Source organism: Myotis nattereri (assembly GCF_964212035.1).
Source record: "Myotis nattereri genome assembly, chromosome: 10".
NCBI lineage: Eukaryota > Metazoa > Chordata > Mammalia > Chiroptera > Vespertilionidae > Myotis > Myotis nattereri.
In genome coordinates, this window is record NC_138085.1 from 66,456,018 (window position 1) to 66,473,394 (window position 17,377).

Here is a 17,377-nt window from a genome sequence, read left to right on the forward strand (position 1 = left end):
CGGCTGCCAATAGCAAGCAGACCGGCACCATCTGGCATGAAGATTCAAGAGGGGAAAGAGTTACCAGACGCTGGAGAGAGTAGCTGCTTGACAGGAGCTGCGGCCATTGGTCTGGTAGCGACAGAGACAGCAGTATAAATGCCCAGCCCTCATCTTCCCACCTTCAGTCAGTCTCCTGCTAGTGACTACCAGTGGTCTTTAACCCCCTGGAAGCCTGAGGTCACGGGAATCCTCTGATGTAGTCCGTAAAGGCCGGCCTCCTGGGGCACAGAGCAGTGTGGAAAATGGAGGTGGGACAGTCTCCAACACAGTTAGGTTTAAACATGTTCTGGAACCGAGATCCTCTTATTTGGGAGGAGAGATTTCAGCTGATAGGGCTAAGTGCGACCCTCACGGACAGTTCCTGTCTGCCAAGGGGTTGATCACTTGGGCTTCACTCTGAATGCTAGAAGTTAGTTTGCAAGTAACTATGTTTTCCATGGAATGTTAATGTGTACCAGTCTTACTGTTAGGTTGTTAACTAAATCACATTTGCTGTCTACCCCGCATTTGCTGTTGTTCCCTACAGCTTCTAACTAATGCCCTATCCCTCTCTCTTTGTACTCATCCGTCAGCTCTGATAGCTCCCTCTCCCGTGGGAAAAACAGCTAGTGTGTCTCTGTGTTGGGCACTGTGGGATGCTTGCAGCCCTTAGCACTTTCACAGTTACTTATTCTCTGTTGCTCTCGTTTGCGTGGGAGGGGGATCTGTAAAGCACTTCACTCACTGCCTGGCACAGGGCAACTGTGATAATTTCTCCCTTCGGAGGGGACGTTCTCAGCTGATGCTTCCTCTGCCATCGTCTCTATCCAGACCCTTTGACTTGGTTGTGACCCAAAGGTCCGGCCTTTAATCGTGGGTTCTTTTGCTTTTAGATAAGTGACAGCTTGCTCTTTGACACATCAGACGAGGAGGAGTTGAGAGAACAGCTGGATATGCACTCGATCATCGTCTCCTGTGTTAATGACGAGCCCCTCTTCACTGCAGATCAGGTACAGAGGAGAGATTCACGCAAAGGGAAAGGGAACCTTGAGCTGAAACACAATTTGTTACTATGGCAACAAGTGATGGGTTATTGGAATTTACTTGTTTTTCGTCTATTTTCTGCTTATGTAGCTTAATAGTTGCCTCCTCCCCCGAGAGGAGAAGAACGTCTCTGAACTCTGAAGCAGGTGGGATTATGGGAGTTGGAAGATTTTCCAATATAGGCAGTTTTCCAAGCTAAGCATGGTTAAAACAGGACAGTGAGTTACTAAGGGAGGGTTATTGCTTATACCGAAATCACAAAGAATATTGTGATTTTCTTTTTTCTTTAGATCTAGCCAGACATGAGTAATCTATAATATATCTGTTAGGCATCATCTCGTTTCTCCCAAACCTATGCAAAGTCACTAGCACGCACTGGATGTACATGTTGTGTGCTCTGGAAAGAAGTGGGCATTATTCCTATGGAATGCGCTATAATGTCAGCCCTGAATTCATTTAGAACCAGTCGAATCAGCTCTCTCATTTTCTGAATACTCTTCCCACCTCTTTTGTATTGTCAAAATGCAACGCAAAACTTCTTCCTGAAATAAACGTTCCGTGGCCACTTGGACTGTGACTTCTACCCCACTGTATTTTTAGGCTGGGAAAGCAAGGTCAGTCAAGAGATATATTATGGTCAGGTTGGGAGTTCATTTAAAATGTGTCATTTTGGTGCTCCTTAGTCATATTTGTGGTTGGATTGTTCTAGGCCTGGGGAGAGCGAGGTGCTTAAAAAGCAAGGAATAGGTTAGGGGGCTGAGTGGGGTTGAGCGAGATATTCCAGGGAAATGTGACCCCGAGAATCATCGACTCCGTAGTCATCTGCTTGCATGGCACAGGCTTTCCCTGCTTTTAAGATTTAGAGAAGCAGATTGCACAGCCCAGCTCAGTGCCTCATCTTACTGTTTTCAGTGCCTATTTTTGGAAAATATTCTTGCTAACTGACATACTCCCCACCTCCTTCAGGCTTACTTTTGTTTTTCCTTATTATAAGTGTTACATGTTGATTCGCATTGTGTTTTTTTCTAATAATGTTTTATTTTAAATTCTTAGGTCTGTTTTTTTTTTTCCCTAATGAGTAATTTTTCTGGTTTTCCTTATATTTTTCTCTTGAGTTCTGTCTCCTTCTCAACTTTTGGAATCTGGAACAGGACAAGATGCTGTTGTAAAATTTGAGCAACATTGCTTATGACAGTAAATAATTGCTTAAGTTAAGGCAGATATTTTTCTTTTAAAATATATTTTTACTGATTTCAGAGAGAGGAAGGGGGGAGAGAGAGAGAGAGAGAGAGAGAGAGAGAGAGAGAGAGAGAGAGAAATAACAATGATGAGAATCATTGATCAGTTGCCTCCTGCATGTAACCCAGGCAATGTGCCCTGACCAGGAATCAAACTGAGCCATGCCTACCCAGCAAGGCAGATATATTTCTGAAATTTTTCTGCTTTTGTGCAGCTTTCTTTTTTCTCTTTAATCTTTTGCATTTTAAGTAACGTTTGAATATCCCTTCACCTTCCATTGAATTAATACATGAAAATTTTTTCCTGATGTTAAAGGAGAATTTTGCTGCTACAGAGGTAATTTCTGGCTTTATATGTAACTTTTTTATACGGTTGTATTTTCTAAATCTTATGTCAACTTGATGAAGTGGCTTTAGATTGAGCACTTGCTTGTGGTAGGTGATGAATTTTCTGTCCTTTACTTTTGTTTGACAGTGACTATGGTCTGTTGCTGGCACGCCTGAAGTCAGTTGTGCATGTGTTTGTAGCGCCATTTCCCAGACATTGAAAGTTCTGGCAGGGCCTCCTGAATCATGATGGGCACAGTACATCATGTCCTGTTTGTATGTGTTTAGTATGTTGTACTTTTGTGGATAAACTGTGTTCCTCCTTACAATCAACATGTGATTATTGAGAGCGCCCACGCCTGCACACTGTGGATTAATGGAGAATTCAGTGCACTTCCACTCTGGTGGCCTCGCGCGAGCGCCGTGTTTCAGGGGGATCGTTGTCCATGTATATGTGATTAACAGTGGCGTGTATATTTTGGAAGGTTATTGAAGAAATTGAAGAAATGATGCAGGAGTCACCTGACCCGGAAGACGATGAAGCACTCACACAGTCGGATCGGCTTTCGATGCTCTCCCAGGAAATTCAAACTCTGAAGAGGTCTAGCACAAGCAGCTATGAAGAGAGTAAGAAACCCTCCTTCAGTCAGTGCTCTTTGTGCTTATTTTGTATATTTCACACACATGGTGTGCCTATCCCCGGCAATCTTTGATTCTCAAGGTGGGTTGCATGGCCTTCTCCGCTTTCCACTAATGCTCGGGCATATTTTGATCAGGGACTATGTCATATTCACCGTTGAATCCTGTGTTATTCAGCTAGGACTGCTGAAACAAAGTACCACAGGCTGGGTGGCTGAGACGACAGACATTGGTGTCCTCACAGCTCTGGATGCTGGAAGTCCGAGATCAGGGTGTCAGCAGGGTGGGTTTCTCCTGGGCTTGCAGATGGCTGTCTCTCTCTGTCCTCTCGCGGGCTTTCTCTGTGAGCATCTCTTGGCCTCCTTTTATAAGGGCAACAGTCACGTTGGATTAGGGCCCATCTTCATGACCTCATTTTCAGTTAATTCTCTCGAGGACCCTCCTCCAAAGCAGTCACAATCTGAGGCTACTGGATGTGAGGACTTCCACGACATCCTATCTCTCACATGAGGGGATGGGCTGAGGAAAACTCAAGTGGGGTTCCAGCGAATATTCTTCCTTTCGTCTTCGCAGTACTCAGTCACATTCACACACTGGGCCCATGTGATTAAATATGCATTCAGTTTAACTCTTTCAAATGGACGTCTCTCTTCAGAAGTGCAGAACCCTGCGAGCTTGCTTGCGATTTCTTGTCAGCAGGTAGTTTCTGTACTCCCTCGGCTTTTCCCTGTGTTCGTTCTTTCCTTTGTACAATTGTTTCAGTCTTGACTGAAGTATTATTCATGGGATGATTGATTTAGACATAAAAGGTTCTTCTCAGCCCTCTGAGAAGTAACTTTGCCCACCCACTTCTATTTTATACCTGCCCACCAGAAGTTTTAGGATTCTGAGATCACGAACAAGTTAATTGTTTAACATGGGTGGGGAACCTTTTTTCTGCCAAAGGCAATTTGGATATTTATAACATTGTTCTCGGGTCATACAGAATCATCAACTTAAAAATCAGCCTGCTGTATTTGGTCAGACATTTAATTAGCTCACCCCTAGTGCCTTGGCAGGGCCAGACCAGATGATTTTGTGGGCCTGCCTTATACGGCCCACGGGCTAGAGGTTCCCACCCCTGGCTTAGAATATGGTATCGCTCTTTGGCACGGAGCACCTGTTGTGCTCACTTGAAATGTTTTTGCCTTTCCTTTTGGTCACAGGAGTAAAAAGGCTCTCAGTATCTGAGTTAAATGAACTCCTGGAAGAAATTGAGACTGCCATTAAGGAATACTCCGAAGAGCTGGTGCAGCAGTTGGCCCTGCGAGATGAACTAGAGTTTGAAAAGGAAGTGAAAAACAGCTTTATTTCTGTTCTCATTGAAGTGCAAAACAAACAGAAGGAGCACAAAGAAACAGCCAAGAAAAAAAAGAAACTCAAGAATGGCAGCTCTCAGAACGGGAAGAACGAGAGAAGTCACATGCCCGGCACAGTAAGTGATGTTTTGCAGGAGGCATGGCGCAGTGGAAACCGTTTCCCTGGCAATCCCAGCACTCCAGCTCGGGGGGTGGGGGTCCATGTGCAGGAGTGGGGGGCTTCTCCCCCGGACGCTAATGGGATTCTGCTCAAGACCAGCGCTGTGTGCAGCTCCTTCAGAGGCGTTTTCATGGGGAAGGCATAATGCTGCTCAGGATCAGCCAGCACTGAAATGTTTGGGAGAGAAGTAGAAGGAGGAGGCAGAACAGAAAAGGAGGCTGGCGTTTTGTTTGTCTTAAAGAAACAGCGTCAGAAGTGGCCATTTTAATACATCAGAACGTTGGTGCTTATGTATGTTTGGCTGGTGCACTAATGAAGGGTGTTTTTTTTCTTTCTTTTTTTTTTAAAAATACATATTTTAGTGATTTTTTACAGGGTATTTTTTTCTTATTTTTGCTTATCTCTTACGGGTTGTAGAATAAAAAATGAAAAGGGGGTGCATTGAGAGGTAGCTGAGCTGTGCTGAGCCCAAAAGCACAGACTGATTTGTAAACAGCTTCCTCCTGATTTGTCAGTGAAGCTGGAAAATGCAGGTGTCAGGCAGTTATGTGACATCAGCCCTCTGGCTGAGTACTTGATAGACTACTGTGGTCGGCAAACTGCGGCTCGCGAGCCACATGCGGCTCTTTGGCCCCTTGAGTGTGGCTCTTCCTAAGCCTTAGGAGTACCCTAATTAAGTTAATAACAATGTACCTACCTATATTTTAAAAAATTTGGCTCTCAAAAGAAATTTCAATCATTGTACTGTTGCTATTTGGCTCTGTTGACTAATGAGTTTGCCAACCACTGGACTAGAATATTACTGACTGGTGAAAATAAGTTTGGAATATTTGATTCTTTGAGTCTTTGTATATTTTTTTGTTTTCTGATTTTTCATTTTATTTTTATTTATTTATTTTTAAAAATATATTTCTTTATTGATTTCAGAGAGGAAGGAAGAGGGAGAGAGAGAAACATCAATGATGAGAGAGAATCATTGATTGGCTGCCTCCTGCATGCCCCCAACTGGGGATCGAGCCCGCAACATAGGCATGTGTCCTTGGCCGGAATTGAACCTGGGACCCTTCAATCCACAGGCTGAGGCTCTATCCACTGACCCAAACCGGCTAGGGCTGATTTTTCATTTTAAATGGTCCTATTAATTTCACTTGATTAAAATTTATCATAAATATCAACTGTCAATTATGAGATGTATTTCCTTATTGATTTTATGGTCTTTCATTTTGCTTTGATCAGTTGAGACCTTGTATATTGCTCCTTCATTTTGTTTGTATGAAAGAATGCTAGTTTTATTTTTAAAGTCTAATGATTAGACAAAGGGGTCCATTTTTCTAAAGGGCGCATACCTTTTATGGTATTGATAACATGGCAATGCAAATCACCACAAACCAGCTATAATGATTTGTAATAATAGAAATTCTGTCTTTAAGTCTTGATTTGTTATTTCTAAAGAAAAATTATCAGAGCAATAGATCTCCTTGATCACATGCTGCTGGAATCCAGAAAAGAGAATGCAGTCTGGGTTGCCGGGCCACCAGGGAGCAGTTAATACAAATAGGATCTTACCATTTATAGCCTACTCATTATACTGTGTTTGGCCTCTGAGTAGATGGGTGTTTTCTTACTGTAATGTAATGTCTGTTTGTACATATAAAGGATATAGCTTATAAACGGACATTGAAAGTGTTCTCAGATAAGTGGTACAAAACATTTTCAAGAAATGGCAGTATTGACTGCATAGGTGTTTGATCACTTCCAGTGACTACTCTTGGAAAAGAGACACTCAAAAAACCCTAAAACATTTGTTTAAGTATATAATCCTGGAAAGCTTGCTTTAGAATATCAGGGACAATATGTTATATCTCTTATTTTAAAAAATTTCACCCTTTAAATCACCCAATTATACAAGTCTGATCAAATAAAATACTTAGTTTAAAGGTTATATAGCGTGGTTGGTAATTTCTGCCTATCTGCTTTTAGGGATTACATGTAAATCCTCTACTTATTGGTGTTAGCACTTGGCTTCAGAAAATGAATTTATCCTTAAAGGGGTTTAAAGGTTTCTTCATGTAACTCCCCTATAAAAAGGGTTAGAGTGGATTCACTGTGTAATTTTCCTTGGCATTTATATTGAGAAATGGCAAGGCACCAGTTAGGTCTTACTTGAACCTTTATTAGTCTTGAAATAGATTCATAGTAACAGTAACTTTTTTTATAGTATTTGAACTTATGAAGTTGCCTCTTGAATCCTGATCTATTTGTTCAAAACCTTTAATCAGGCTCGGAGTGGCATTGCTAAGCTTGTGGTACTAGTTCCCTCTAGCTTCTCAAGCCTAAAATGCCAGAGAAAGACCTCCCCATCTGTGACACACGGAGCCTGAAACCTGGGATTCTGAAAGTAGAGGTAGGGGGCCCAAAGAACCCAAAAGTGAAAGGGTCAGTAGGAGAAAGAGATCCCCAAGATACTGCCTTCCCAGACGTGTTATGTAAATGCAGTTTTGGCAAGGCCGAGTCTCTGTGCCTTTGCTATCCTCAGTGATACTAAATCTAAAAATTAGTAACTTGCCCAGCCGGTGTGGCTCAGTGGTTGAGCATCAGCCTATGAACCAGGAAGTCATGGTTCAATCCCAGATCAGGGCACATGCCCAGGTTCCGGGCTCCATCCCCAGTGTGGGGCAGGCAGGAGACAGCCAATCAGTGATGCTCTCTCATCGATGTCTCTCTCTTCCTCTCCCTTCCTCTCTGAAATCAATAATGGTGACTTTTTATAGCTATCGTGCATCATCTGGTCTCTGATTAATTAGTCACGTTTTTCTTTCTACCTTAGATATTATTTTGTTTTATGAGCAGGACTTGGACTTTTTCCTTAAGCATGGAATAATTTCCTTTCATTTTTCCTTATGTATGTTTCAGTGAAACAGAACATCCGTTTGCAGTTGGTATAACACTTTGCCCAGAATTGCTAGCTTGTTCTCTTTGCTCTAAAGATACCGTAATGAAATATCTGGGTGGGAATAGAGCAGAGGTAAACTTTGTAGCCGCTAATCTTGGAGACTTGTTTTGTTTCAAACATATTCTGCAGTGAAAAAACTGGGGCTTAGGGTTGCTATTTAGAGCACTAGAAAATTTCTTTGGGGACATGAAAATACCATTAAATATGGAAGAAAACATTGAGTGTTTTATACAATGAAATGTTACCTTGATTTTTTTTAATTTTAATTTAAAAATAAATGTTGGGTAAGCTAAAGCAATATTCATTCACCAGCTGATAAGGTGTCTTCCTCGTGCCAGGCGTGCTGTAGACACGGTACCGGATGAAATGGACGAAGCCCATGGCCTCCTGGAGCTTACTTCTAATGAGGGAGACAGGCAACAAGCAAGAAAAAGAATGAGCAGACAGTGTGATTTTAGGTATAACAAACGTTACCAAGGAAACAAAAGACGGGGTGAGGTGGTCCATAGCGACAGTGTTGAGGAGCTGTTTCCAACAGGGTAGTCACTGTCACTGCTGCTGATGGGCAGGGCAGGCTGTCCTGTCCCTTAGTCACTCGCCCTCGGGAGGGGTGGTCGGAGGAGTAGGTCTTCTCTTTGAAAAGTGACACCCAAGAGAGCAGAAAACTTTATATCTCCCTGTCTTGTTGTTCAGCGTCTGGAAGAGCAGAGGGTGGGGGTAAGGACTAGAATGATGCTGTTAATCAGTGTGCATTTCTTCGAGCTGACTGTGCTGTTTGAGGCGTTGGCGCTTCTGTGTATCCACTGCCTTTTTGCAGAGTGGCCCTCCTTTCTTCTTTCTCTGTGAACTTAGGGGATTTTCTTTAAGCTCATCCTTCAAAATCATGGTCAAGCATTGTCTTCTTCTCTTAGAACCTTCCTCAAGACTCCTCTCCTCCAAAGTGGGATTGACTCCTCTCTCCCTTTTGGGTTAGTATTACTCCTCTTAGTGAGTTCTGTTAGCACGTCATGCCATAGTGCAATTTTTTTGTTTTGTTTGTTTTCATGTCGGTTTGTGGTATGGTTTCCAAGGCTAGGAAATGTGACTTTGTTTTCTTGGTATCCATACGTCCAACATTAGGAACCTAATACATTTCTGCTGAATGGATGCCTGAATGAAAGATCAACTTGCGAATGTGTACTTTTACCTTGGGTCTTTTTGCTAGGTTCCAAACCCCTGGAGGCTGAACAGAATATTAAGAGCTGTTGGCGAAGAGCTCTGTTTGACTCCTGCTGCTGCCCTGGGAACATACCCCTTTGAGCTCCAGCGGGATTAAGTGAAATCATGTATGTGCAAGTCTAGCGTTATCCTGAGTAAATGCTAGTTATTATATGTCCAACTGCCCACTACCTGAATATCTTGTAGGAATCTGAAATTTATATCGAACCAAGTTACCATTTTCCTAAAGTTGAAAGAAGGTAGCGGAGAAGTGGCAAAGGGGCTGATCCGTACCTGCCCCTCCTTTTCTAAGTAGTTGTGCTTGAAAGGATGAAGTTTGCCTTGTACACATACTCGAATGTAAATGTAATTTGTTGATAGTTGCTATTACTTTGCATTTTACTTTATTGCAGAGAGCATTCCTAACAGTTAGTGTAGGGCTATACAATGGAAAGCCATTGGAAGGCGGAGAGAACCCTTGCTGTGTCATGTTTATGTTTTAATAATTTACACCTATGAATTATGAAGTGGAACACATTTATTTTATGAAAGATAGTATTGCTTAGAGAAATACATATCCAGTTTTTAATATTTTACCATTATCTATTGTTTGTATTTTGCAGTGGGTTTTTGGTGTATCATGACCCAACAGTTACTGTAATAAAATCAGGAGTCGAGTCCTGATTCCTTTATGTCCTGGAGAGTTTTGTTAATTGTTCGTTAATATAATACAAGTTTGAGTAAAAACCATAGTATGCCAAGAAATTGTATTATTATTATATACTTAGTTTAGAGTATCCGTAAGTATAAGGAAAGAATTTATAAATTTTTAGGATTCGTTATTTTACTCTAGTTTTAGTGTCTCTGAAATGTTTGGCAATACATAATTTAATTAGCATATTAATTTATATAAAAATTTAAAATGATCTTTAGATACCAAAATATTACATTATTTGATACTATTTCACTTAATTCCTAACTTTGAAAATCTTCACATCTTTCTGCTCTGAGACTGAACTTATAATTTTTTTTTAAAATATATTTTATTGATTTTTTACAGAGAGGAAGGGAGAGAGATAGAGAGCTAGAAACATCGATGAGAGAGAAACATCGATCAGCTGCTTCCTGCACATCTCCTACTGGGGATGTGCCCGCAACCCAGGTACATGCCCTTGACAGGAATCGAACCTGGGACCCTCCAGTCCGCAAGCCGATGCTCTGTCCACTGAGCCAAACCGGTTTCGGCGAGACTGAACTTATAAAGTAGTAGTTTAAAGTCAAGACATTTTCAAGTACTTATCTATTTGGTATAATTTATATTTTCCTAGATATGATTTTTTAAGAAAATTATCTTTTGTAGAATTTGCATTTATAATTGCTTTATAGTTCACATTAAAATTATTTGATTTGAAGAAGTGTCAAAATAAGCAAAATCTATTTTTACATCTTAAGTAATATCTTAATAATTATTTGAATAATTGTACTTGGTAATTTTTAAAAAATAATTCTTTACTGTTGAAAGTATTACACATGCTCCCTTCCCCCCACCCTCATCCCAAGCATCTTTCACCTTCCTATTGTCTGTGTCCTTGGGTTATGTATATATGCATACCAGGTCTTTGGTTGATTACCTCTCACCCCCAACCCCTCCATTACTTGGTAGTTTTATTACATTTAACTATTGCTTTCAATTCTGTTTTCTCATGTTTTTTATTTTAAGAATTTTAATTTATTAATGAAAACTGCTTTATTTACTTTTAAAATATATTTGTGTTGATTTCAGAGAGGCAGGGAAAGGGAGAGAGACAGAAACACCAATGATGACAGAGAATCATTGGTTGGCTGCCTCCTGCATGCCCCACACTGGGGATTGAGCCGGCAACCTGGTCATGTGCCCTGACCAGGAATCGAACCATGATCTCCTGGTTCATAGGATGATGTTCAACCACTGAACCACACCAGCTGGGAAAAAGCTACTATTTTACAAATTAATTTTGAAAATTGTAAAACTATTGACAATGATGTGATTTATAAATAATAATTATATTTAATTTTGCTACTTTAGAAGTCATGAGTATAAAGAATATTAATAGAGTAAGAGTATAGTTTGGATGAAAAGCATTTCTTAATTGCTTTTCCTAACCTTTTTTTTCTGACATTGAGCTTTTTTTTTAAAATGTATTTTATTGAGTTTTTACAGAGAGGAAAGGAGAGAAATAGAGAGTTAGAAACATCGATGAGAGAGAAACATCAACCAGTTGCCTCCTGCACACTCCCCACTGGGGATGTGCCCGCAACCAAGGTACATGCCCTTGACCGGAATCGAACCTGGGACCTTTCAGTCCACAGGCTGACGCTCTATCCACTGAGCCAAACCGGTTTTGGCCTGACATTGAGCTTTGATATTGAAAGTTTTAGAAGATTTTCTGGCTAGTTAGAGATCTGTACCAGTTGATATCAGATGAGGGTAAAAATTTGGTAGCAGAAATAGTCTGAATTTCCTGGCTTCCTGGTTAGTTTTGCTTCTTTGTCTTGGATCCTGCGTTCTGTGAAATTAGTTGACCTGTGCTGGGCATAGAGTGGGTCGATATGTTTAGGACTTGATAAAAGAATTAACAAACTCCGACACTATATCTGACTCTAGTTGCCTTTCAGTTTACGTAGTGTGTTCCTAGCTGTATTCTTTCTGTTGTTAAGAAAGACCTTGAATTACTAAAAGGGTTACTTGTTTTCTGCTTTAGCTTTTTGACTGATTACTATATTCAGTCATAGACAGTAGTGTCTTTTCTTCATGTTATCTTCAGTCCTTAAGCTATGAGACTATAATCAGGCACTTGTTATTTCTCAGTTGTCATTTTATTCAATGAGAAATTGAAATACTGTTTTTACTGTTCTGGAGAGAGGTAGAAAGATATGGTTATTTCTCCATGGGAATTTATCCCAAATGTTATTCTAGCCTTTTTAAAGGAATAACCCAGACATTTTTTTGAGTATTTATATTTGCTGAACACTTGCTAAAATGCTTCCCCTGCATGATCTCATTGAATCCTCACAACAACCCTATGAAGTAGACATTATTATTATTATTATTATTATTATTTCTGCTCTTTCATAAATGAGTAAGTGTAGATCCCAAAACCAGTATGCATGGGAGCGAGGCTGTGCAGAGCTATGCAGGGCTCGGTGCAAGGATGACACCCCTTTTCAGTTCTGAGTTCTGCGCGCCTGTTGTGGATGGGCTTGTGGATCTTGGCTCATTATAGATTTAAAAATAATCATCTGTATCTTGTTTACACTTTGTTGCTCCTGGTTTTGTCTGAGAACAGTTTCTGAAGAATGCCTGATTTTGAGACTGTTCATACTGACGCACCCAGGGGAGGAAATGGTTGCGGGACACTTGTGAGTGTTCTCAGCACCATTGTGCGCTTGAAGCCCCTTGTTTTGTGCGCCCCTTCCTTGTCCGGCCACTTTGGCGCTTTGTCAGTGCCGAGGCGAACAATGAGCGAATACCATGGTGCTTAATCATTTTCCTGCTCTATGTGGGCTCCTCTCACCAGTTCCATCCCGAGAGGGCGTGTAGCAGAGCTGTTGGCCGCTTCGTAGAGGTCGGGCGGGGAGAGGGTGCATGGTCTTCCCTCTGGCCCAGTTAGGACCCAGGAGCGCCTCATGTCACTGCATCGGCTCCCAAAGTCTGTAAATGTAGTCTTTCTGAGTGAGGTGAAGGTTACTGAAAAGTAAACGTGATCTGTCTCTGAGGTTTTATCCTTTTAAGATTCATTTTGCCTTCCCAAAGGTCATATTGTTCGGTTTTTTATTATTATTATTTTTTTTAATTTACTGGGAGGTCATAAGGCAGACTGTTGTGTGCTCTTCAGGGCTCTTTCTCTGTTTCTTCCTCGTCTCACCGCCTAGTCTTTCCTACCCTTGATCCGTCTGATTCATTGATGATCTTCTGCTTGCTACTCCCTTCATCATCCCAGGGGTTTTATGTTTCTCAGTCACGACCGCGCCAACACGCTTATTTCATCCTACTTCGCTAACCTCACGCTGACTCCCCGGGCCAGGCTCCTCAGCGCCTTTTTCAGAAGGCCGTTGTTCACGCCTTTGACAAATTACTTTGTATCTTGTCCTGTCATCTTCCTCCTGTTCACCCTCAGATTATTTTTGCCTTTTAGCTGTTTTAAAAAATGTTGTCTCCGGCAAGACGGCAAGAGGCCTCATGATATGGTGATCCCAGGCCCAAAGACTCTTGGGCTCTGGTCTTGGGAGTGTTACAACGTTGGCTTAGGGACCTCGACAGGTGCCTGCTAGGACCCAGGTCCTGTGCCAGACACTGGGATGGAGAGGGAGATTAGTCTTGCACCTTCCTCAGAATGTACTCGCTTCCTCAGCACAACATGGAGCCTTTGGAGCAGCTGTCTGTGACTAGCGCCTGGCCTTGCCATTCTGTCATCTCAGAGCACTCACATGTGACCTTTCAGTCCTCTGGTGTGTGTGTGTGTGCGCGCGCGCGTGCGCTTGCTTTCGATTTGTCTTCTTAAAAAAATAATCTGTCTTGGTTGAATTCATAGATTCATAGACTTTGCAGATAAGATCCTTAATGATACTTTATGCATCTGTTTTACAGGTGAGGAAACGGGCCTGGGCAGGAGGGACTGCCGTCATGTCAGTTAGTGGCAAAGCTGGGAGAGCCCAGATCATTGATGTCTAGTTTGACATTTTTCTATCCAACTTGACTGTTGAAATATCTTCTGATTCCAAATACTTTTGACTACGGTGTGATCCTGGTTTCATATAAAAATCTGGAAGTGTAGTGATTGGTAGTAATTGGTGAAGAATTTTACAGTTTAAGCCAATGACTGTCGATCAAATGCCTCCTCTGTGCTGAGGATGGGCCTGTGCTTTGTGGGCGTGCAAAAGGAGAAGCCATTAATGCTGTCCTTAAAGATTTTGAGAATTGTTGAATTTAACAAAAAATTATCTATCTGCATCTAACTAAAATTATTCTTTTTTCCTCTGCTGTTATTCTTTACATCTTGTACCTCATCTCACTTTGACAAAAATATTGTAATTATCTTTTTTTAAACTATTACCACACGGACATATACTGATCTTTAGTTACATGCCAGGTATAGGTGTAAAGGATAATGAGTGAATCCCAGCTTCCAGGGCGAGCTGCCTGTGGGCTGGGGATCTGGAGGGCACGCCCTTTACTGCACTGTGTGCAGTATCCTCGCCCAGGCCAGTTTGCCCACCAGGCGTTAGGCAGTGTCTGGAAACATTTGTCATTGTCACACTGGGTGAGGTGGGGGCAGTGCCACTGGCCTCCTGCTTAGGAGAGGCCAGAGGTGCCGTTTAACACCCTGCAGTGCATGGGACTGCCCCGGGGCAGAGAATGACACACTCAACATGTCCGTGGTGTCACGGTTGAGAGACGTACATGTAGTGTGAGCATTGTTTTTAGTGCTTCTCGTGCCTGGCGTACGTTGCTGTTGCCCCGTTTGGTTTAGGGGTCTGGGGAGGCTGAGCTGAATCTGCACCCTGAGGACAGGAAGAAGAATAAGGAGGGACAGGCATTCTGAGCATTGGGAGTGGTATGGGCAACCACCTGGAGGTGACGTCTGGGCAGCTGCAGGTTAGGGACACCTGGGGAGCTGCAGGTTGTCCATTATGACTCGAAGTTGAGGGAGACAGGTAGAAGGAGAGGAAGTAAGTCAAGAAGAGGGTGTGCAAGTAGCCAAATGGAAGCCAGAGAGTGGATGGCTCTGTAAGCCACGCTGCAGCATTTGGTCTTTATGTAGAGGCCATGGGAAACCAGAAAGAGGTTGAAGTGGGTTGTTAAGCACGGTCGGATTTGCCTTTTGGAAGGGTAACGTCAGTGTTGCAGAGAGAACTAACTGGAAGGAGACAGCTAGGGGCAGAGAGTTGATTCGGAGGCTGTGGCGGTCATGCAGGGAAGAAATGAGGCAAGGAAGTGTCAGGAGGAATGGGGAGAGAGTTGCATTTCAGCGATATAAGGAGGTTGCCTGGATTGGTTCGGGCACCAGGGAAGGGAGAAGTTAGGGTCAGGTCACTCACCTCTGACTTGGCAAATACAGACAGAACACCTGTACCCTTTTTCCAGAGGGAGCGACTAGTATGCGGTATCATCAGCCCTCACTGTGTCCATCTTGGGCACCATCTTGGGGGGCTGGCCGCCCTTCCTGTCAGCCCTGGATGCAGCCCCTGATGGTGCAAAGGGCAGGCTTCCCATCCTAACACGTCAGCACACAAAGATGGAGAGGGGCAGGGCCGCTGTAGTAAAAACTTACTGGGAGGCAGGGAGAAGGGATGTCTCAGTAGCTGCCGTCTCACGTCCTGCTGGAGAGTAGCAGACCCTGCGCCCCGGCCGCACAGGGAACTCCTAGGTCGTGGCTGCTTTGGGTTTGTTGTCTGAGAGGATCTTTTTGGTCCATTGTCCTTTGTAGCTCATCTGGGAGACTGTGTAAGTCATGTGCCAGCTCAGATGTCGCCTCCGCAGAGCTTTCCTCTGACCTCTCGGAACAAAGCAGGCATCCAGCCTGTAGCTGCCCTGTGGGAGCTCTCGGCAGGACACCCGCCGCCTGTGGTTCTCCAGTTCCTGTGCTGGTTTTACTCTTTCTGCCCCTCTTGCACTGCAGTGTCAGCTCATGAGGGTGGGAGGGCTTTTGGCTGGTGTGTTCACTTTGAATCTAATGCCGCAATAACATCTGGCTCAATATATATATATTTTTTAATATATTTTACTGATTTTTTACAGAGAGGAAGGGAGAGAGATAGAGAGTTAGAAACATCGATGAGAGAGAAACATCGATCAGCTGCCTCCTGCACATCCACTGGGGATGTGCCCGCAACCCAGGTACATGCCCCTGACCGGAATCGAACCTGGGACCTTTCAGTCCGCAGGCCGATGCTCTATCCACTGAGCCAAACCGGTTTCGGCAATATATTTTTTTGAAAGAATGAGTAAATGAATGAGAATTATAGAATGCTGAAGGAGGAACAGGTTTCTTATTTTTTTGAAATATATTTTTATTGATTTCAGAGAGGAAGGGAGAGGGGGAGAGAGATAGAAACATCAACGATGAGAGAAAAATCATTGATTGGCTGCCTCCCGCACACCCCACACTGGGAATCGAACCCACAAGCTGGGCCTGTGTCCTAACCTGGAATTGAATTGTGACCTCATGTTTCAGAGGTTGACACTCAACCACTGAGCCACACTGGCTGGGCTTATTTTTTATTTTTGTTTGATTTTTGGTGGGAAAGAGAAGGATGATTTCAGTTTGGATATAATGAGTTTTAGAAATATTGAGGTACAGATGTCCAATAAGCCAATACATATACACGCCAGAAGCTCAGGGGAAAAATTAATTACAATACAGATAGCTAATGTTTACTGAGCTTTTCTCATGTGTCAGGCTCGGTTCTTAGCCGTCTACTCATCTTAGCAAAGTGAAACTGTAGATTTATGGAGGCAAAAGTCGGAACTATTGAATGGGAACGTTCAGAGAGACTGCATGATAAAAAATAGGGGCAAAATCGCGGAGACCTCGGCGTACAGAGATGAGCGGAGAAAGAGGCACCTCTCAGAGAAGCTACCAGAGAGGCGGGGGTGGGGTGGGGTGGGGCCTCTGGGAGAGTGGTGTCTGGGAATCCAGGGAGCGGGTGAAGGAGGAGAGCTCACAGCATGTCTCAGATCGGAAAAGTGTCCGTGAATCTCAGCATCAAAGACATGCCACCTGGGAGGAGCTGTTTCAGGAAGCCCTGGGGAGGGGAATGAGGTTAAGGGGGTTGAGAGTTTACAGGTGCCACTGGGAAAGGAGAGTCTGAAAATACAGGGGAGGCAGACAGTGTTACTGCCTGATTCCTGGGGAGGTGGGAGTTGATGGCAGCCGGAGCTGTTTCTTTGCGTTTCCCAGGAGCCTTCTGATTGTCTTGTGTCGTTTTCCCCAGCGGAGCAGGAGGCAGGAGAACCTCCCGGCTGCCGTGCGACTGCCTGGTCAGGATGCAGGGGCCTGGTTGGCCACAGGTCCTGACTCAGCGCCTGTCAGCAAAGGGCAGAGGTTCCTTTGCTGCTTTCGCTAGGATCAGCTGTTAGTTTTATATTTTTCCAGGTTACTGTGGCTTCCTATGGTTGCACTTTCATTTCTTTCCATGAGGCCTGGAGCTCTGGTTGCATGAAAGTCATCTTTGAGAGGTAGTCAGACCACCAGTAGTTGAATGGCTCAGCAATATTGGCAGCGGCACACTTAGTAAGGAAGCCTACATTACGTATATGTCTTAGGAAGTTATGAATTTGCATCAGTCTTACTTGTTGTCCTCCCCTCCCCCCCAGAATTAGGAATTAGATTTCCAGCTGGCAAAGCAAAAAATAAAGATAGTGTTTTTAGGATGTGCTGCTCAACTGTAAAGTGTACTT

General features: G+C 43.2%; 1 protein-coding gene across 4 annotated transcripts in view; it reads left to right on the forward strand.

Moving 5' to 3' along the window:
- The window catches only part of FEZ2 (fasciculation and elongation protein zeta 2), a 37,630-nt gene that overhangs the window by 9,695 nt on the left and 10,558 nt on the right, over positions 1-17,377 (forward strand). For 2 of the 4 annotated variants that reach the window (XM_081100913.1, XM_081100912.1), the window contains exons 3-5: positions 915-1,031; positions 3,116-3,257; positions 4,475-4,743. In XM_081100913.1, the coding sequence (XP_080957039.1) occupies positions 915-1,031; positions 3,116-3,257; positions 4,475-4,743 (528 nt within the window). Of the gene's footprint in view, positions 1-914; positions 1,032-3,115; positions 3,258-4,474; positions 4,744-8,078; positions 8,199-17,377 lie in introns of those variants that run through there. The other 2 variants (XM_081100915.1, XM_081100914.1) reach the window with 2 other exon arrangements.